The sequence below is a fragment of the Pleurodeles waltl genome, chromosome 3_1, assembly GCF_031143425.1.
Source record: "Pleurodeles waltl isolate 20211129_DDA chromosome 3_1, aPleWal1.hap1.20221129, whole genome shotgun sequence".
Classification (NCBI taxonomy): domain Eukaryota; kingdom Metazoa; phylum Chordata; class Amphibia; order Caudata; family Salamandridae; genus Pleurodeles; species Pleurodeles waltl.
Window position 1 is genome coordinate 313,571,462 of NC_090440.1, and position 22,582 is coordinate 313,594,043.

The window sequence follows — 22,582 nt, forward strand, 5'->3', positions numbered from 1 at the left end:
CTAAATATGAATTGTTGACTTTTTATCCTGGAAACATGGCATTAATCTTACCTCTCCTCTACCAGTGTTAGATATATCTGATCTACAGACTTCCTAGTTGGTATAGCACAATTACACTACTAATGGATTTCAATACTAATTGTGTACTATATCAAAAATGTGGCACATCATAGTTTGGGTGCTGCCATGAGATGATCTGAATGATTGTTGGGTAAATTCACTGAGGTTCTCATGTGTTGAATGACTGAGTTCCACTTGCAAACTTTTAGATGTTTTAACAGAATTACTGTATGTGCCGATATCCGACATTGGTATTATTTGATGCTCTATCAATGGCATGAGTTAAATTCAATCAGGTTGTACCCAAAAGTGGGCAACATTTGTGCAAAATAAAAAACAGGCAGCAAAGGAATGAACATATAATTATTAGTGGTAATCTCAGCTACAGGCACATGTGTTCTAGTGCCAAACAGGCCTTCTTTCTGGTCTTAAGTACATACCGAGAAAAGGCAACATTCTTCAAATAACTACATTCCTGTCACTTTACTTTGATGTTCTTGTGATTTACTTTATACCTTCTGGGTTGTTATTTTGATTTGCCTATGTGTTCTGACAGTATGTCATATTCATATACGTCAGTGAACACATCTTTGAATTAAAATGCAAATATAATGGCAATAGGTCATGACGCAAGTGTATGTCGAGTGGCAACCAGCCAACCGTTTTCATTATTATGTTCAAAGACTGCATAGAGTGCTGTAAAGTGATAAAGGAAGCAAGAATCTTTTGCAAGGTGCATCTGAACTTTTGTATTTTCTTTTATATCTTCTTTATTTTAAAAGAATAGAGACAATAAATCATTACTGGAGAGGTTCAATAACTTGGAGAATACATATCGAACTGAAACTGAGAAGTTGAAGAGCGATGTAGACCGTCTCCGGATGAGTGAGGAAGAGGCTAAGAATGCTACAAACCGACTCATTTGTCTCGAGGATGAGCTAGCCATGCTGAGGAAAGAGTTGCTTCAGACACAGACTGAGAAGGCAATAATTGAAGAACAAGCAGGCTCCTACAGGAAGGAAAGTGAACTGGTAAGCCGTATCCAAAGTTTTTTTAGAGTAAACTGTGGACCTGTAGACGTTCATTTAGCACATAAGGTATTGGGAGGATGTTGTTCACCTTGGCCTCGACTGGGCCTTTACGTACTTTATAGTTCAGTACTAGCAAATATGAATGCCCGAAGAAAATTGCCATATCGAACATCTGTTTCACTGGATTTATAGCAGTAATTAGCACATGAACCAATCAGAAATAATGTACTTGTTTGGCAATAAATTGTACAGATTGTCAGTGTGAGTTTTGCAAACATTTGATAAGATGTTGGGGATTTTTGAGTTGTAATTTACCAGGGTGTTGACACCGTACTTGTAATAGTCATATGTGATAGGATCGGATTTGGCAGGTGACATGTCCTCCTACATTTGAGATAGAATATTTGCTCTAATTTCAGTTGTGTATTGTTCCTGAATTGGAAAAATTTGAGATTTTTTTTTATAGAAATCATCAGCTACCTAATAATGAATAAGCAATGTTAAAAAGGTAACCATCTGATATTCTAGCTCTTTGTGTGTAGATTGAATTGAATATGCGAGTTTGAGCAAAATAACATTCATTATTTTCTTTAGTTGATATCAGACCTTAAAAATGAGAACATATTGCTTAAGACTGAAAAAGAGGAACTGAATCAACTAATTCACGATCAAGTCAAAACTATGACAGGTTGGTATCACACTGTAGCTTTAATTTACACTTTGATGTAAGGTAGAATCTAAGTCTGCAATTTTTTCAAACCTTTGAATGCCTTCTAAATCAACATACCAAATTAATTAACAAATGTGTTGTGTGTTTTGTTGCATCCATCCTTTGTGTGAAATATTAATGCAAAAGAAATCAAAATTAAATATGCTGTTTCTGCATAATGATGAAGTCAGAGAATAAGCCATAATTATTTTTCTTCTCTCAAGTATATATTTTACAAAACTTCAGCACTTCATCCATGAGGGGTTTATACATGTAGTAGGCACTGCATATGGTATGTCTCAGTGTTCAATATGTTTCAAATTGGACTGATGCAGGCGAGATAGACTTATACGTAATTGTTGATATGTCTATGTTTTTTAATCGGATAGAGGCCATGGAAAAAAAGTTGACAGAGGAAACAAAACAGCTGGAACTTGATTTGAATGATGAAAGGTCACGGTACCAGAATCTTCTGAATGAATATAGCCGATTAGAAGAGCGTTATGATGACTTAAAGGATGAGATGAATGAAATAAATGTGATTACGGTAAGTGTGATATATGCAAGAGGAATTCATTTTGCTGATGTAGGCTTATCAGTAATATTTCGGTACAGCTAACTACAGTGAGCAGTACATTTTAGTAGTTTATCAGTATGTAGGAGGTGCTTAGTTAGTTGCAGGGATAACCTTATAAACTTGCAGTTTTGTGAATTATACATCTGGCATCTGCCATGGCTTTGGTCCTTGTGAGCGAATGACCAGCTGAGGAAGGAGAACTTAAATAACAAAGCTGAATCATCACTTAAAAGTTCCATCATAAAAGCTGTATGTCTTCTGGGAGCTGAACTAAGAATATCTATTCAAAATGTCAATATGACAACAAGTAGCCAAAAAAAAGCTCCAAGAAAGAAGCCTACTCCTTTTCTGGAATTAAATTACCAAATTAAAAGCTTTAAACTCAACTAGGGTCAATAAGGTTTCTGAAGGGAATTAGGTGAGCTTCGTAAGAGCTCTATATTCAGGCCACCCAGCTGCACCAGCCCACACAGTCAGATGTGGGCTTGTTGACCAGATCTCTCAGAATCAGCAGGATTTTACAACTCAGGCTCAGGTCAGAAAAACCATCAAGGCAATGAAAAATGATGGGGCATCTGGTCCACACAGTCTACCAGCAGAATCTTTAAAAGTGCATTGGAGGATTGGGCATCGGTACTAACACCCCTCTTTAATCAAGCCTTGCTCTCTGCCCAAATCTCAGATGCGTGGAGGGGCCATATCTTGTGCCCCATCTTCAGGAAAGAGGACCCAACAAAGCCACAGAATTACTACCTGATTGTCCTATTAGCCCTTGAGGCTAAAACATATGCACAACTACTACTCAAGCAGTTAGAGGTCTGGGTTCAGGATAACCGCATTCTTCCATTCTTTCAGACAAGCTTCCGTGCAGCAGCGTCAACGATTGACATCCTGGTCTCACTTGCCGCCCTTAGCCACCAAGCAGCTCCAAGCTAGAATGTACATTAGATTGCTCGACCTACCAATTACAGATTTTTACCCAGCTTGGGTTACCTCTGGAACCAGCTTGAATTTCATGGCTCATTCATTAAACTGTACCATTCCCTGCCATATCATTTTCAAATATAGTGAGCGTATAACTGTTCAGCTTATTAGTCTTTTCATCCTTCCGACCCTTAGCTTGGATGCTAGCAGTATCTTGCTTTCAGTTCCTTACCATCATTTACTCATGCGGCTACAATCTTAACAACATTCCCTTATTCCCTTGCACAGTGAAAAAAACAGACTAAACTGTTTGAATATCTTTCCTGACCCTATAGCATTCCCAGATGCCCCTTTCCTGTTCTCAGATGTATTGAAACAGAATTTGCATTGCACAGGCCAAGAGGGGCTGATTGATCGCACTGTATATAAACCAGAAAGAATTGGCCCTTCAACTGTCCCTTTTCAGTAGATCAGGTGCTGCCCCAGCTAGTAAGAGCTGATTAACGCTCACGTTAAAAAACAGAGTGTGAAAGCATGCTGCCTGAAGACACGATTAAAAAGGAAAAGAAGTAAACGGTTTGTTGAGTATAGAGATATCGCCTCCTACACTTTTCTCAGGCAGGTTTCCCACAGTTCCTCACATCAGCATTCTAACTGCCAACATGGGTGATCGTAACGGAGAATAGGGACAGTACCAATTGACATGAAGGAGAGTAACTAATAGCAAGAACAAATAGAATAAAAATAATAACACATAATAGTAATGGCCTAATGTTGAACAAGACATTGTGTAATCCTGTCAGCATCGTACAGGATACCAAGATTGTTCAAGTGTGGCAGATAAAATCACACCGGTCCCAAAGTATGATTTTGCTGTTCAAACATGACAATGTGGGATAGTTTTATTCTAATCAGCTTCTATTTCACAGAGCATTCCTAAACCCGGACACAGAAGAAGAGACTCCACACATAGCAGCAACGAATCTGAATATACCTTCAGCTCAGAGGTCACAGAGGCCGATGACACACCTTTGAGAGGAGAGGTAAATGTCTATGGAAGCTATTGCTATTCACCATGTACTAAAATCATGTGTTGCACATTATAAGAGACTTCTTGATGCTAAGTGGACATCACTGAATCTAGGGTAGACTCATTTTTGATAGGTTATGAACATTGCAAAATATTACGTTCAAACCAGTGTAGCGACTAGATTAGTTACAGTTTAGATAATTGAATCCATCCAAATGAACATTCTAAAACATAATTTTGCTACAGCAATGACATGGGATAAATTAAATGTAAACCATTTCCAATTGCAGTCCTATATTGCAATTGTTCCAGAAAACATTAGTACAGAATAATTATTTATATTTTTCTTAAAAATCTGGCCATAGCACTCCATGATCAGTTCAGCTGGTGGCGGCAGGATGTCTATGGGAGATTGATCGTTCATCTCTTTTTCATTGAGTTCCTCTGTGTTGTGTTTTAATGCATCTATGTGGTTTTTCTGTGCTTTATTTCTACCATGTTTTTGTCAAATGTGATAACAACAACACTCCTACTTTTCTTTAAAGACTTTAGCACAGTGTGGCTTCTCATAAAAGATGGGGAATTGTTGTTGGCGCCACCAATCACAGTAGTTTAGGTCTCTCACATGAGGCATTTATCTGTTAATTTCCAAATGTGCTGAGCTGGGTGTTATTGCTTTTGTAACTGGTAACAATATCAGCACACTCACTAATGAGCACAAGACAGCCATCCAAATCATAAGAAATCTAAAGTGTGTCTCATCGCCTCATCAGAACTGAACCAATCCAACATGTAAGCTTTCTTGCTGCTGGTGCTTCTCAGCCATTCAAAAGGCTATACTTGTGATCCCTGCTGCCACACGCTGCCACACCTCCTGAAGCCAATAAGGCTTATTTACTCCAGTATTGGAACTTTCATAGATTCACATGCTTGAATCATTCCCCGTCGTCGAGATGGGAGTCCCGGTATAAATTTTCATAAGTAATGTTAAAACATATTGAAGAGAAAAAGGCCCTAGGCCTCTTCAATTTGATAGTCTATCAGAGTCATTTTGTGAAAAGGACCAAACTTGATCCTCCACCAATCAGGCAACAGCACCCTTCAGAACCTCCTGAGAGAAGCTCTAGCACCTCAGATTTTCTACCGCACGTCGTGCTAGGGAGTCTCCTCAGAGCTCTGCTCTGTTTTCACACCTTTATTCAGCTCTTTTTCTCTCAGAGAAACTCAATTATTTGATTTGTCAGCTATTTTTCAACTATGTCTGACAAGGAAAAGAAAAGTCTCTTTAGAGACTGCAAGACTTGTGGGAAGAAAAGACTTCATTCTGAAGATCCTCATCAAGACTGCATTTACTGCCTCTATCCAGATCATTCAGCCAAGGACTGTAAGATTTGCCGTACTTTTTCTTCTAAAACCTTAAAGGATAGAGAAGGCAGATTACTAATATGGCTGCAGAAACTGAAGCATAGGAAGGATCCAGTTTCTGATTCTGAGAGTGAGGAATCATCCACTTCCAAGAGATCAACTAAAAGAGCAAGATCTCGCTCTAGATCTCCCTCACAAACCTCAAGGAAAGCCCTCAAAAAGACTGCTTCAGGGTCTTATAAGGGTCGCAGCCCATCTTCTTCCCCAACTAGACTCTCAAGTAAAGAGGGGAAAAAACATTCTTCCAGTTCTGAGAGGCACAGAAAATCCTTATCTGTTCCACCATCTGTGCCTTTCAAAAAGCCATCTTCTGTGACTGGAAAAAAGGCCTCGTCGACGGATTCCCCGTCGACGGCACCGTTGGTGGGCGCATTGCCGACGACTCCAACTACTTTAAGTGTTCCGTCGTCTACGGCTCCGTCGGCGACATCGTCGATGAGTACACCACCGTCGACGAGAACTACAACGACGACTTCAGCGTCGACGACCGTCTACACCTCGTCATCGTCGACGACGCTGATGTCAGTATCAGCTTTACCGTCGACGAGGACTTCGTCGACGGTAGACTCGTCGGCGAAGCTTGCGGCTATTAAAATAACAGTGCGTCCAGCATCGACAGCACCGTCTACGACAAAGTCAGTTTACACGTCATCGACGAGATCGTCGACGACACGGTCGACGAGGGAAAAATACCAAAAAAGAACAGAAACATTAACTCCAACCCACACTTCACCTAGTAAGGTATCATCCCTGGTACCAGTACATCTTTTGGAGGGAGATGATGATTCAGACGAAGATGGGCCTTTTGGTACGGCCCACAGCCCCTCTGAATTGAATGTAAAATATCAGGAAGAGGAGGCATATGAGGAAGCTTATGATCCCCAGGCTTCCTTCGAGCATCAGCAGTATCAACAGGGAACGTTATCCGTTCCTACCTGCTTACTGGCCTTAGAGCCATGTTGGTGGATTATAACAGAAGGTTTCCTCCACAAGGAGAACAGCCTCATCCATCGCCCATTTCTGGTCCTTCTACTCCACATCAAAGACCGACGACTGCATCTCACAGATGTGGCTACCCCAGACATGACAATTCCCCAGGACACTGACATTTCAGATGGAGATCAAGAAGAAGGAGAGCTCATAGATGCTCACTCAGAGTGGGACGAGTATGTTATTCCTGCTCCATCTTCTCCTTCTCATTCGAAGGTGGAGTCCCCACCTGAAGACATTGGAGGTTTTCACAATCTCTTAGAGAGGGCAGCCAAGCGCTTTGCATTACCGCTACCTACGAAGCAAACAGATTGTTTCCTTTATGATTTTAAAGAGCCCTTCCAGAAGTCTGTGCGTTCCATCCCGATGGTGAACTACTTGTGGGAAGAAGGCCTTAAAGTCATGACTAATCCAGCAACAGTCACAGCAGTTTTACCACGTCTGGATAAGAAATACAAAGCTCCTGATGATGCCCCAAAATGCTTGACAGGCCATCCTCCTCCAGATTCCGTAGTAGCTCAAGCGGCTCAAAGAAGATCAAAGAATCCTTCTGCTCCAATTCCTGTGCCCCCAGATAAGGAGGGTAGAAGGCTAGACAATATAGGAAAAATATTTTCTTCTATGGCCAGCTTAGTGCTTAGAGCTGCCAACTCCTTGGCTATTTTGTCTCGATATGACAGACCGCTTTGGGCAGATATTGCACCTTTCATTAGTCAACTGACGTAAAACGTAAAATCAGAGGCAAATAAGACTGTGCAAGAGGGTCAACGCGCGTCTGCAGAGCTTATAGACTGCGCAATGGACATAGCGACCACTGCTTTCAGACAGCTTGCAGGCGCTGCTGTATTGAGAAGACAGGGTTGGCTCAAAGCCACCTCATTTCATCCAGAAGTCCAGAATAAGATCCTAGACTTACCCTTTGATGGCCAAGCGTTATTTGGGAAACATGTGGACGAAGTCCTACAGTCAATTAAAACGGACACGGACACTGCAAGGTCACTAGGGACCCTGCAATTTTGGAAATCGTCCTTTCGTCCTAGGGGGCGCGGCCAGCCCTCTTACAGAGGAGGGTATCAACAACAGAGATACTCTTCCTATCCGTCATCTTCACAACAATTTCGGCCATACTATTCCCAAAGACAACCGACTCAACCAGCCTATAATAGACCGGTAGGTCGTGGACGCTCAACCCGCCCTGCTAAGGATGCAGCTCGTCGAACCTGATGTCTTCGAGGCGCCGGATACGCCCAGTCTTCCTCCTGTCACCCTGGGCGGAAGAATTTCCTTATTTCTCAGTCAATGGCAAACCATTACGTCAGACAAGTGGGTCCTACAATTAGTGGAACGGGGCCATACTTTAGAATTTGTCCAGAAACCTCCCCCCAACCCTCCCCGCAGGACTCCTTCAAGATACACTCAACAACTCAAAGAAGAGGTCTACAAGCTCCTTCTCAAGGGAGCTATAGAGAAGGTGCCGTGGGTTCAAAGAGGAACAGGATTTTATTCCAGGTTCTTCATAATTTGAAAAAAGTGGAAGGATTGGAGACCGATCCTCTATTTAAGGCAACTAAATGTATACCTAAAGAAGCAATCGTTTTGAATGATCAGCCTGCAAGACGTCCTTCTGCGTCTCAATCAAAGAGATTTTATGTCATCGCTAGACCTCAAGGACGCATACTTCCACATACCAATCCACCCTGCCCACAGAAAGTATCTGAGATTTACCGTAGCCGGGAGCCATTATCAATATCGCGTCCTTCCCTTCGGGCTCAAATCAGCCCCAAGAATATTTACCAAATGCCTAGCACCAGTGGCAGCCTTTCTCAGGAGAAGAAAGCACCAGGTCTTTCCATACTTAGACGACTGGTTAATAAAGGCAAAGACTTACACAGGAGCACACAAGTCAACAAGAAAGTGCGTTTCCTTGCTGACCAATCTCGGATTCACGATCAACTGGGAGAAGTCCAACCCTCTACCAGGCCGCAGTATTACTTTTCTGGGAGCAAAACTGAACACGGAATCCGGCATCGCATGTCCCACGTTAGAGAGACAACAAAGGTTACTAACCCTAGGGAGTTTCATACAAAGAAGACGAAAGGTTACAGTCCGTCTCTTCAAATCCCTATTGGGCATGATGTCTTCATGCATACCTCTGATCCCTCTGTGTCGGCTAAAGATGCGCCCCTTGCAGGAGCAGCTAAACCGTCAATGGCTTCAAGTATCAGGAACTTTCGAAGACCAGATACAAATTACTCCGATAATGATCAAAACTCTCAAGTGGTGGTCTCAAAAGCATCATCTCTCAATCGGTCTCTCATTTCTTCAACAGCCAGCCCCGTGGACCATAACAACAGATGCCTCACTGGAAGGCTGGGGCGCAGTATTACAGGACCTGAAAATAAGTGGCAGATGGTCAACTCATCTGGCATCAAGGCATATCAATTGGCTAGAACTCAGGGCAGTGCACCTTGCTTTACAAGCATTTCTCCCAAGAATCCATGGATCGCGAGTGGTGATAAGAACGGACAACACCACTACGATGCACTATCTCAACAAACAAGGAGGTACAAGATCTCTCACCCTCTCCAGGGAAGCCCAAGCGATCTGGAACTGGGCCTCGCAGCAAGGCGTCACACTGTCGGCGGTGCACTTGCCGGGAATAAACAACAAAGCAGCAGATGCACTCAGCAGACAGAAATCGGAATGCCACGACTGGAAATTAGACCAGACGGTACTCACCCAGATTTTTTCCCAGTGGGGAACACCAACAGTGGATCTGTTTGCGAAGAAGGACAACGCCAAATGCCAGTTCTTCGCAAGTTGGCATCACCAAAAGGGATCTTGGGGGAATGCGTTTTCGATAGTCTGGTCAGACATCTTTGCTTACGCCTTTCCTCCCATTCCGTTAATCCCAAGGGTCCTCACGAAGATGAAAACAGAACCGTGCACTCTCATACTGATAGCCCCGTATTGGCCACGCCAACATTGGTTCACAGAGCTCTTCATTCTCTCAGTCAAACCTCATATTCCGCTGGAGCCGTTACCTCATTTACTAACAATGAACAACGGCCAAGTTCAACACCCCGATCCACACTCAATGTGGTTAGCGGCATGGCTCCTCACCACAGAGAATTTGCGCATTTAAATATCCCGCAGGACTGCAGAGATATTTTGTCACAGGCCAGAGCGGATAGCACTAACAAGGCGTATCAGTGTAAATGGAGGAGATTCTGTGCCTGGTGTCATCAACGTCAAATTGACCCTTTTCTTTCACTACCAGAAGAGATTTTGCCGTATCTCTTAGAGTTAGCTCGATCTGGCCTAGCACACTCGTCCATTAAAGTTCATGTAGCAGCCATAGCTGCATACAGACGTTCAGAGGACACACCCTCGCTCTTCTCTTCTCGGCTGATTAAGAGATTTCTAAAGGGGCTGTTCAGAGTTTACCCTCCTTTCAGACCTCCACCTCCTTCGTGGAACCTGAACATTGTTTTGGCACAATTGATGAAGCATCCTTTTGAGCCGATCCACTGTGCTTCCCTCAAACATTTATCGTGGAAGGTTGCCTTATTGATAGCTCTTACATCAGCTAGGCGGGTCAGTGAGGTACAAGCGCTCTCCATCCAAGAGCCATTCCTACAGTTTAAACAAGATAGACTACTAATGCGCACTAACCCGCATTTTATTCCAAAGGTTCTGTCAGACTTTCACATTAACGAACCTTTGGTCTTCAAGTCTTTTTTCCCTCATCCATCTACTCCAGCAGAGAGGGCATTACACTCTCTAGACGTGAAAAGATGCGTTCAATTTTATATGGACAGGACAAAAGCTTTTCGACGCTCTAATCGGCTATTTGTGGCGTACAGTGCCCCTAGGAAGGGGTACCTGCTATCCAAGCAGAGTATTTCAAGATGGATTGCCTCTGCTATTCGCTTCTGCCATCAGGCAGTGGGCAAACCTTTGCAGTCATCTGTGCATGCTCACTCGACGAGAAAAGTCTCATCGTCAGCGGCACTGTTTGCCGGAGTGCCACTACAGGACATATGTAGGGCAGCAACATGGAAGAGCTGTCATACCTTTACTAAGCACTATTGCTTGGAGTCCCTCTCGCACGGAGAGGTAGCAGTGGGCCAAGCGGTTCTCAGGAATCTCTTCAGGTGAAGGTGAGCCATTTCTCCTCCATCCCTCCATCCTAGAAAAGGTATGCACATAAAAAATAAAAAAAAATGTATCTAAAGATAATAGAACACAATCATAATCCCATAGTAAGCGGGTTATCAGATATTGATCAGCTTACATTACTGTCTTATGTTTTAATACTGGTTTGTTATTTAAATTTCAGCATGTATCTTCACAGGAATATACCTATTTATATTAAGAGATAAAAACATACTGTTATTTATGTATATATACGTGTGTATAGATAGATGTGTATATATGTATATCTATATATAGATATATATGTAGGGACATATGTCAGTACACTTATATACTTCATCACTTTATACATGATGATGATAAGGTTTTGTGGTCTAAGATAACCTGTTTATTAATAGGGTTGTCAATTTACAATGTGCATACTTATTGCTTTCTACTCTGATTCAAGCATGTGAATCTATGAAAGTTCCAATACTGGAGTAAGAAAATAAGTTACTTACCTGTAACTGTAGTTCTCCAGTATTGGAATCTTTCATAGATTCACATGCGACCCACCCACCTCCCCGGAGAAGCTCACTTCACCTCTTTCTTTCTAGTAATACATATACTCATTGTAATATACGCACTTGTGCGTGGAAAATCTGAGGTGCTAGAGCTTCTCTCAGGAGGTTCTGAAGGGTGCTGTCGCCTGATTGGTGGAGGATCAAGTTTGGTCCTTTTCACAAAATGACTCTGATAGACTATCAAATTGAAGAGGACTAGGGCCTTTTTCTCTTCAATATGTTTTAACATTACTTATGAAAATTTATACCGGGACTCCCATCTCGACGACGGGGAATGATTCAAGCATGTGAATCTATGAAAGATTCCAATACTGGAGAACTACAGTTACAGGTAAGTAACTTATTTTCTTATATTCTATTGAAATTAGGTTTGGCTTCTGAAAACAAGACCTTTGTGAAATCAGTGGTCACCCTACCTTTGAAGGGTCTCATAGATTCCAACCAGTTTGCTATTGAAGTTGGCATATAGCAAGGTCTAGAATCTGCTGCAGCTGACCATAAAAGTAAAGGTTCTTTAAGTACTGCCTAAAGCAAAAGAGGCTATCTCCATAAATAGGAGCTCTCCAAGATACATCTTATTACTAGAAAGAAAACATTCTGGTGTCTCAGGATCAGTGATACTGATTCAGAGTCCCTTATTAAATCAATCAGACCCCAAAGGTGTTGACAGTGAAGCAAGACTGCCTAAACCTCAGCTAGCATCTGCAATGCTAGCAACCTTATAAATTGCTAGCGGTTCTTGCGCCTTTCCACAGTTCAGATTTCAGAGTACCAAGCCACACGAGTGATCCTACTTTACCCCTATACTTAAGAATGCTGCTGAGACCTTAGCCATTCCCATACTTATTGAACACCCAAAATTATCAGTTTTCAGACTGTTGGCTCACAAATAACCCACAGAAATCACCTTTAGGTGAGGCCCGGATGGATCAAGTAAAATTGGAAAGAGAAACCCCCCCACCCCCCTCCCCCCTGAAACACACACACACACACACACACACACAAGGAGTGGTTACAACTTTGTCTCTGCCTCTTTTGATCTAGCCTATCCTTATCCACATCTGTCTTGCAGTACAGTCTTTCTCATCAACACTAGAGCACTCATCAACACTAAAGCAGAATGTGATTCCTTCTATCTCACCTCATAGCAAGTTGAAGCATTTAGACACTTTTGATCAGAATGTTTTCCCCTGGAAAATCTAGGTGCTATGCAAACCAAATATTATTTGCTTAATGCATCCTGCACTCATGCTGTGTGTTGAAGTAGCTGCCCTGGCATTTCATAGCCTTCCTGAAATCCTGCACAAATGCTTCCAGGAAGTATGTAGCACCATCCATGGGCAGTGGCATTATGTTGTGTCACAATACCACAGTGCAGGTGGGGAACGGGAATGTCCTCATTCTGCATTGTCAAATTTCAACTACACCTCTCAAGAAATGCAATAGTGGCAGAATGTAGATTAATATTTCAAGTCCCAAGTTAGTAGTAGAAATCTAAATCTATGCAATTAAATTTCTACCTCTAAATTAAGGGTGGAAATGTAATTCTTTTCATTGACATTATTGGGTGCTCCTGAGACCTGTATATGTCAATATGCTCCCATGAGAGATATAGATGCACAGTTGTGTACCTGCAGTCATCAACTGGGCCCCTTTACAACACATATGTGGCCCTGGGACCCATTTCATAACTAAGCAGTGGGCTACAGCTCTGTTTTCTTTTTAAGTACTGAGGGCCAGCCCAAATCTGCATGTAGAGTTCTTGTGCTTATGTGCTGACCCACCTTCTAACGACAAGTGCTGATTGTCAAATGGGAGTTTCCAACAAAAGCAATATGCCCACTTGCTATGTAGCTTTTGGAGCTGTCCATCTTCAGACCAACACAAGAGATGATTTCTGCTACACAGAGTATAACCTTTGTTCCCACTTGTAAATATTTTGCACATTCTTTTAATAGGGAAACACTGCAACAAAATGCGAGTGAAAGTTACATTCCACTCAAACATATTAAGGTGAAATCATAGTGTAGGCAAATTTCTGACCTATACTGCTCTGCTGTCACTCAGATTCAAAATAATACTCATGTTGAGGTGCATAGTTACCCTAGAAGTTAAAATAAAATTTTTGTAGTGCCCTAATCTGTTCATGACTGTGCACGTTTTGAGTGAAGTATTTTCAACTAGGGACCATATGCTTTCATACTTAGTATGCTAACGTATTAGTTTGAAGCACATTGTCAGCACAATGCAAATAAATATAGCAGAAACCAGCCATATATATCGGGTACTAACCTTGTTTCCAGCAATATATCTAGATGGGGTGGGGGCTACAGATCAAGGAATAGGAAACTGGAGATATATCTGATCCTTGTTCAGGCCCTCCGATGTAAAGTGTTTGCAAGCCCAAAATATTGCATAGTTATGTGATGGGTAGTTTGACAAACCTCTGTCCTAGCTGGGTTTCCTTATGGGCTGCCCTCATTGTTACCTCTAAGTTCACAAATATATATTTCCTGGTAGTCCTTATGGAAATAAATATCTGTTTCCACTGATCTATGGTAAGTTGTGTGGAGCGTCTCTGTTGGCTAGAGAGAACAGTCCATGTTGCACCTAACCTGTGGCAGGGCCATTGTGTGGCAAGGCAATACTTGGTTGCTGCCTTGGAAACTAGCGATGGAGAGGCACCACATTTCTTATTTGAGAATCAGAGTTTGTGCCTGTGTGGTGCAGTAGGTCACTTTACCTAGGGCGGTACATGCCTCAGCTCATGGTCAGACCTTTAAGGTCCTGGAGGCATCTGTTCCTAAGCGTGCTCTTGGATGCATTCTCTAGACAAAGGTAGACACAAAACATTGTCATGTGTGGCACTTGTTTTTAATCTTGATTGTGGCAGCATCTTGAAGACAGTCTGTGAGAATGGTGAGTACTTCAATCAATCAGTAGATTTGTAGAGCTCTATTTGTCACTTGTGAGGGTATATTGAGTCTGGCGGGGTACAGTTGATTAGCCAGGTGGCCAGGTCTTCAGGGACTTTCTATTCTATGGAAGAAATAGGGAGGTCCGTTGATGAAAGGATAGTTCTGCATTAGGGAGTGATGTGGGTTAATCTAGGGAGATCTAGGACGAGTCTGGCTGCAGCGTTCTGTATAGTCTGTAGTCATCTGAGAAGGTGAAGTGTGATCCCTGCGTAGAGAGTGTTGCCATAGTCCAGTTGGCTGGAGATGAGGGCCTTGGGGATGGTGCGTCTGGCGCTTTGGAGTAGTCATTTGAATACCTTACGAAACATGCAGAGGTGAGGAGGAGACGGAATTGACCTGAGTCATTATGGTTAGCCTGTTGTCCAGAATGTTGCCTAGGTTCCTAGCCTGGTCGGTGGGTGTAGAAGTAGGTCCAAGTTCTGAGTACCACCAGGATGCGTTCAGTGTGGAGCTTTTGTTTCTGAAAATCAGGACCTCTATCATGTTGTGTTAAGCTTTAGGAAGTTGTCCTTTACCCAGTTGGTGACGTCTATCATGCAGTTTTGGAAGTTGGTCTTGGTGGTGTCTTTGGAGAGGGGCAGGATGAGTTGTGTGTCTTCGGCCTAGGATATGATGTTGAGTCTGTGGGTTTTGGTGATGCCGGCCAGAGCTGTCTTATAAGTGTTAAAGATGGTGTGACTAAACAAGGATCCTTGGGGTACTCCTCAGATGATTTCTTTGGGTTCACAGGTAAAGGGGGAATTCAGACTTTTTTTTGGTCTTCTGGTGAGGAAAGAGGTGATCCATCTGAGGGCAGCCATTGGGATGCCTATGTTGTGCAGCCTTGTGGATGAGTGTGTGGTGGGAGATAGTCTCAAAGGCTGCTGAGAGGTCTAGAAGGATCAGAGCTGCAGTCTCTCCTCGCTCGAGTAGGGCTCGGATGTCATTGGTTGCTGTAATGGTGACTCTCAGTCCTGTGGTTCCTGCAGGATCTCATCTACGTTGTTTCAAGAGATGGAGGAGGTGGTGCTAAGGGTGTTGATCCATATTTCCTTTGAGACTTTTCTCCAGGTGGACATTCTGGGGGGGGTGGAGGTCCGTGAGCTGGTGATGTTGAAGTGGACAATGGGCGGTCAGTCCAGATGTGCTCCTTAGTGTGACTGTCCCTGATGTGGTCGCTAGAGGTGAATATGGAGTCCGGCCTTCCATGTGCGTGGGGTCATGGGCAAGTTGGGTGAGCCTGATGTTGTTCATGCTGTCTACTAGATTGGTACTGTTTATTGGAGGGCGGCTTACTAGTACCTACACCTAGTAAGAGGCCACCACCCCACACTAAGGTCTGGCTCAAAACTTGTAAGCTGGCTGTGAACAGGCAGGCGTAACTCAGGAGATAGGTATGTAAAGCATTTAAATACTCAAATACAGTTAATAAGTAACGAAAACACACAATAAAAATCACACACTAATTTATGAAAGCAGGCAATCATTTTATCCCTAAAATGACACCAAATAACAAAAATCCAAAATAGGGAACCCAAGATATGATTTTTTTTAAATCAAATAAAAAATGTGCTTTCCAGTGCCTAAAAGCCAATAGCACCAACTGGGGACATTTGGTCGCACTTGACTGAGACCAAGTCACAGTTTGAGGCCGACCACGTTGGAGCCCTGCTCGGACACACTGAGCGGAGGCCTCAGTTAAAATTTTACCTTTGGAGCTTTTCCTTCTGAATGTCATCCAGTCCTCTCATGCAAGAAGCAACCCAGTTTCAATGCAACATTGTCTGATTGCTTTTCTGTGGAGCCCTGGTCAAATCCTGGAAGTCTGGAGCTCCAGAGCTTTCAGTGGGACGAACCTGAAAATCAGGCCGGGTCGGCTTTGAAGGTAGACTGCTTGTCTCACAACGGGGGGTTGGGCCATATTTGGAACCTTTTCCAAAAGTTGCTCCGAACTGCTCCAGACGTTTAGAACTATTTCCTGAAGTTCTCCTTGAGGGTACAAAGTTTCCAAAACACAAGTCCAAGGGTCTAGGAACTCTGAGATGGTTCTTGGAAGTTTGGGACCACAATTCCCACAAGGCACCTGGCCAAATCTTTAAACGTCCACTAGAATCACTGCAGTCTGGGGGCTCTCCTGGGAGATAGTGCAGGGAAGCTCTATTAACCTGTTGCTTTTAGGGAGTGCACTCCTTAATCATCTTGTAAGCAAGGCAAAGTCCTCAGGGCTGTAGTCTCCAGTGTGCAGAAGTCCTCATTCTCCTTGTGGTTTCAGGCAGCAGAACTGAGGTGCTATGCAGTTCTCACATATTTATTCAGTGGTCTGGGGGGACAAGTAGGGGAGAACCCCTGTCAATGAAAAGCAGAGTGCCACAAAAAAAGCATGACAGCTTCCTCCAGAGAGTGGCATATTCTTGTTCCACCAAGCACTGCACATTAAAAATCCAAGCTGGTGGATCCCTCTCCAGAGGAGTAAGACCAGGCTAAACTAGCCTACTGGTGTGGCTCATTTCTGTTAAACTTTTTATTTCCATTAACACTCCCCTCCAAATTCTCTGCAAATTCCTTTCCTTAGCCTGCCATCTGGCATGGGGATTGTGGGGTACAGGGAGAAGGGGTAGGCCTGGCTGTCATTCCTTTCTGTCCTATTCTCTTTGAAGCCCGGTTTGATTTACCGAACCCCTTTCTGGCCAGGGCTCATAGAAAACAAAAGTCTTATAACTTCTTGAATTACATTTCTAGTTCCTTCCTAGCAATATTTATACTTAAAATATTCCATGGTGGAGCTAAGTATCTACAATGGGAAAAAAAAAAAATGGGCAGTTTTACCCTCACCAGGGCATATAAAACATACTTTATAAGGTCTCTGCTTATGGTTACCTGGCACCTACTCCTAGGGCACTTAGTGAAGATCTTAGAGGTGACTTATATGCAAATACAAGGTAGATTACCACTTTGGAAGTACCTTTAATTCCAAAGTCAAATTTGCAAACATTTTACTTTTTCAAGATAATCTGAAAAAGAGGGCTGCCGTTAAAAATGACAGCAGGCAACACAGCAGTGTACATTGCAGTGCCGGAAATCTACTGCCCCTCTAAACCTGCCTGCCCTATTATATACTAGGATCTTATAGGTAGTTTGAATGCCCCTTGCCTTATTATCTACTAGGGAGTTACAGGGGTCTGTCATTGTCAATTGTAAATATACTTAATTACCATGTACCTATTTGATCAGAGCACTGGACCTGGGCCTGGTTAGCAAAACCCAGGGCACATTCAGAGTATGTTACCACCAGATTCAGTCTAAACAAATGGGGGTGAATGGAGCTCAAAGGATGACTTTCTCACAGTGTTGATGTTATTGTGGTCGTCTGGATAGAAGTTGAGGTCGCTGAAGACTATGCGATTGTTAGAGCCTATAGCGATGAAGTCGGCGATGAAGTTGCAAAAGTCTTGACGCGGTCCTGGAGGGCAGTATGCGAAGGTGTCCCTGATGGTGGTTTTGCTGTCTGTTTAGAGTTGGAAGCGGAGGTGCTCCATGGTTAGGGTGATGTCATTCGTAGTGGTGCACTGGATGGATTCCTTGTGTATGATGGCGATCCCTCTCCCAGGCTTGTTGGTGCATTTGGGGTGGGTGATCTTGTATCCTTCAGGTATTGCAGTGGCGATGTCTGGCATGGAAGTGGGGTTGAGTCGGGTGTCAGTGAGGAAGAGGACTTCGGGTTTGAGGGTAGAGATGCGGTCCTAAATCTCAGTGGAGTACGTGCAGAGTTAGCGTGTGTTGAGAAGGGCGCATGCGAGTTGGTGTTTTTGTTCAGGTGGTGCCTGTGGTGTGTTCGGGGTAGGCTGGTGTGTGTGCTTTGGCAGGTGAAGTGGCAATTGTTGCAGGGTCGACATGGTGACAGTGTTGGTTGCGACATCCTGGGTTGAGGTTGCAGAGCTCGGTGATTGTGTATCTTGGGGGGAAGGGAGGGCCAGGGGTTGTGAAGCAGGTGCAGATGGGCTCGTCTTTGGCACGCCCGTGTCCTGCCCAGTCGTGCTGCAGCTTGCATTAAGTAGGTCCTGAGGAGGCGGGCTTCCTTTGGCAGGATAAACAGTGAGTGGAAAAACCCGGGTGGGAAAACCCAGGCAGCATGGTGTCACTGGATCAGGCTGGAAGAAGCAGGAACTGTATGCCACAGGGAGTGGCAGGCTAGGTGTCCAGGTGCCTACTCAATACTTAGTGCTTAGTAAACGGCATCAACGTATTCATACATTTTACCAATGCTATCTTTCACTTCTGTGTTTTTAATGACTTCCTTATGACTTCCTTCTTGACAGGAGCCCACTGAGAAGAAGGCCCCACTTGACATGTCTTTGTTCCTGAAGCTGCAGAAACGGGTTATGGAGTTAGAACAGGAAAAGCAAGCTCTTCAAGATGAATTGGACAGGAAGGAGGATCAAGCCATTCGAGCCAAAGCAAAGGTTACTGGGAGGGGTTCACTGGGTTTGCATTTTTAAGCAATGTGGAATGTGAAAATCATCCTGGCAAATTTCAAATGCTGAGCATATTATGTTCATCGTAATTATTTTTACAAGATTTTCTAAGTTTTTAATAATTGACTAAGTCTAATTACTCATCGTGTATTTCATAACATTCAAAATGCATTTGCTCATTGAGATGACTTTCAAGTTAGTGGTCCTTTGAGTATCATTGTCTTATATAATGTGGCCTGATGTTATCATTTAAGTGTATTGAAGACAATGCTGGTGTTTTATAATTTGTCATGTAGAGACATGTTTTAAAACATAAGACAAAGCTAAAAACCAAATCACTACATAGAACTGGTAAATGTAAACGGTTTAGACTGTATAAGTAAATATTCTAATGAGAAACCATAAGTGAGTGAAAATTAATTTAAACACAACAAAATCCAGGAGGGATCCACATGACAAAAACATGATACATAGCCATAGCTCCAGCACTCTAACAGTGCACAATTTCTAAAGAAAGATGCTACATAAGGACTGGCTTGAGAGCAAAACTGGGCATTATCTACCTCTTTATCATTAACAGAATTCTGATTTACTGATACAATAGTATATAAATCATTGATTTTCAATGGGAAGCCTGCAGGCTCCACGCTGTGCAACAGATTTAGAATGGATATAAAAATAATTTAGTATTCAGACTGCAGTTTTCTTAAAATCTTCCAGCGTAGCATCCGCTTCAAATGCTACAGAATTCACTTCTTCTCTGGTAGAATAAAAGCCCTGGAATGAATCACTTCAATTCCTGCACCCGCCATGATGACCTTTACCTATCTAGCCAAAGTGAGGGAGAAGAGACAAGCAGCTGGTCTAAACATGACATGAGAAGCCTTATTTATTTTCCTTAGGTCATGAAGCCCGAGACTAGAAAACTCTTTGAATGTGCTGTGAAAGTTGCAAAAATGTTAACTGCTTCTAGGTGACAGTGCATGCAGAAACATCTAATGTTTCATCTGATAACTGTTTTCATGAATTCTGAGCAGAGTAGTGTTAGCTCACCTCCTGGATCCTACCAGGATAAAAGCAGTACCCCACAGGAGGTAATACTTTGAGTCCAGTGATATATAATGCCCTTAGGACTTGAGAGGATGTCTCCAGGGATTCCTTCCTTCTGTCATTAGACCTTATAACTCCAGTAAGCAAGGCCATTGAGCATACCAGACAGTCCTACATGCAATCGATTGTCTGGTGTGATGGTACAATCCCTTTAGAGACAGATACTAGAAATCACTATGGATTAAGCTCTTTTGCTGGAATACTAAGGATGTAAAACTGGTTGCATGGTGTTCTGAGTCATTGGCTGACATGATAAGGCAATAATTGTGTATAACCTGTCAGTCTTTCAGACAAATACACAAGATGTAACAAAAGTGAAAAAGGTAAATGTAATAAGTAACTCAGCAGGTCCACTGCGCAACAGCACAGTGACCACACTCACTCTGACAGCAGCAAGCCCCACCAAACTGATCTGCTTTGTACCTTCATAATGGGAAGTAGCCAAGTCCCTCAAAACACCTCCAAGCTTACAGTTGTCCGAGGTCAGATTCTATGCATTTGTTCAATTATACTGCCAGGTTGCACAGTGTGGTGATATCACCCATGGCGTACCGCATGCGCACACTTCTATGTGCTGCTATCTGAAAATGCCCCTCCAAGACTCCCTGCTTGAGAACATAAGCTGTGAGAAAATATCTTCAGAGCACCCAGAGAAAGGTTTAGAGCAGATTGCCTCAGGCCTTGATAGGGTTTCCATAACAAAATAACAACCCTTTGTCAAGATATTAGAATGTAGATATCCAGATAAGGTTTATTGCCATCGGCCTTCGCACAAAGTCGATTCAAACAGGGCCCTGACAGAAGATTTGTCCATGACATGACATTCTTACTACACTAGATCATTCACCAATCATTTCTACACTATTCTAAACTATTGACTGTTAGACTCAAAGCCAGAGATCGTATTTGATCAGCTAAAATGAATACATGTACTACAAGACATAAAAAGACAGATGGCATGGTTAAACTTACCTGTGCAGTGGTTAGTGAAGAAGGGCCTTCAAAATCTAGTCATTGGGGGTATTTGTCCCCAGAATAGACAATACATATTAGGACTCAGAAACTCAGGGTGCTAAATGTCAGATGTTGAGTCACAGCATAGCACACAATAGAGCCATTGTGGGAGGGAAGGGTTGGGTATGGCCTGGGTTTGGGTGTGAATGCTCCTTGTGCTTTGGCAGTGGGTTGGTGGGGTATGGACTGAGATTCTGCCTTAGCCCCCTGGTTCCCGTGATTTTACCAGTTGCGGATTATACACAGTAAAACCAGGCTTGATATTCCTGCACTTTTTATTTCCAGTTACAGTAACACCAGTTAACTCATAATCTGGCCTGATGATACCTCCTATTCCAGACTTGCAGTAAGTCCTTAAATAGTAAGGATAAAGGACTGTTCCATGTTTTTATTGACGTTGTTTAACACAGTCTTATTTCTCTTCCAGGAGGATGCAAAACCCAGAGGAGCAGAACTAGAGTATGAGTCACTGAAGGTAACCACTCATTTTTAATGATGTAGGTTATTGGTAGTATTCTCGAATGGGTAGGCTGTTGACTCTGAAATCTACATTACAATTCTAGCTTCTCCACTTTGCCAGAATATATTATCTTGTGGAATTACTTAATGCCCACGAGCCCTAATTACTTGTAGTGTGGAACGCTTATATACACTTTTTGTGAAAGTACAAAGCACTGTATAAAAATCATACGCGTGCACACCTTCGCTGCTTACACTTCAATGAATACCTAACCCTTTCCTTCTTAAAGATGTTTTAATATTTAGACAAAAACATTTTATTGCCTACTTAAGCAGGTGTGTGATGTAATTTAATGATTCTAGTTTAGCTTCACTTAGTTGTTGATAGATTGTCATTTGGCTTTTGAGCAGAAACTTCAGTACACTCCATTCAGGTGCTTATCAAGAACTTTTGTTATAAATGTATCAACCGCTAACGAGTTCAAACCAATTAAGGCATTCATCACTTCTTTTCCTTCTGGAATAGCCTAACAGCTAAGTATATTCTTGTGATTGTGCAACCTTTTAGCGCCAAGAACTAGAGTCTGAGAACAAGAAGCTGAAAAATGATTTGAACGAGATGCGCAAGGCCCTGACTGAAAAGGGCTCCCCCGAAGTAACTGCCCCGGGGGCACCAGCCTACAAAGTCCTCTCAGAACAGCTTATGGCTATTAGTGAGGAACTGGATGTGCGCAAGGAAGAAGTCCTTATCCTAAGGTCACAGCTGGTTAGCCAGAAGGAAGCTATTCAACCCAAGGTAAGGAGCCGTGTACGTCTTTGGTCGCACTGACAATCTGATGATGACCATGTTCTGTGTAGCCACCGTAAGCCGTCTAAAGATTTATTTCAAGGGTTGTTTCATTTGTTTTCTTTTACACTGTTGTGCATGAGAAATGGATATCTCTCAGTACCTCTGAGTTATGTATTGTGACATGACACACAACCGATGAGTAAATCTGTTTTAGAATTGATTTAAAAGCCATACAATAGCGTTTGTTAGACTTAGGCTGAAGAAACCACACCTCAATTGAATGCTTATGTTTTTCCGCTGCATTTCCCGACTT

The 22,582-nt window shown here is 42.8% G+C and overlaps 1 protein-coding gene across 4 annotated transcripts in view; it reads left to right on the top strand.

The window, feature by feature from the left end:
- The window catches only part of MYO5A (myosin VA), a 571,522-nt gene that overhangs the window by 436,631 nt on the left and 112,309 nt on the right, over positions 1-22,582 (top strand). For all 4 annotated transcript variants that reach the window (XM_069222454.1, XM_069222456.1, XM_069222457.1 and 1 more), the window contains exons 22-28: positions 843-1,091; positions 1,686-1,779; positions 2,190-2,347; positions 4,231-4,344; positions 18,741-18,884; positions 21,448-21,495; positions 22,048-22,275. In XM_069222454.1, coding sequence (XP_069078555.1) covers positions 843-1,091; positions 1,686-1,779; positions 2,190-2,347; positions 4,231-4,344; positions 18,741-18,884; positions 21,448-21,495; positions 22,048-22,275 — 1,035 coding nt within the window. The remainder of the gene's footprint in view (positions 1-842; positions 1,092-1,685; positions 1,780-2,189; positions 2,348-4,230; positions 4,345-18,740; positions 18,885-21,447; positions 21,496-22,047; positions 22,276-22,582) is intronic.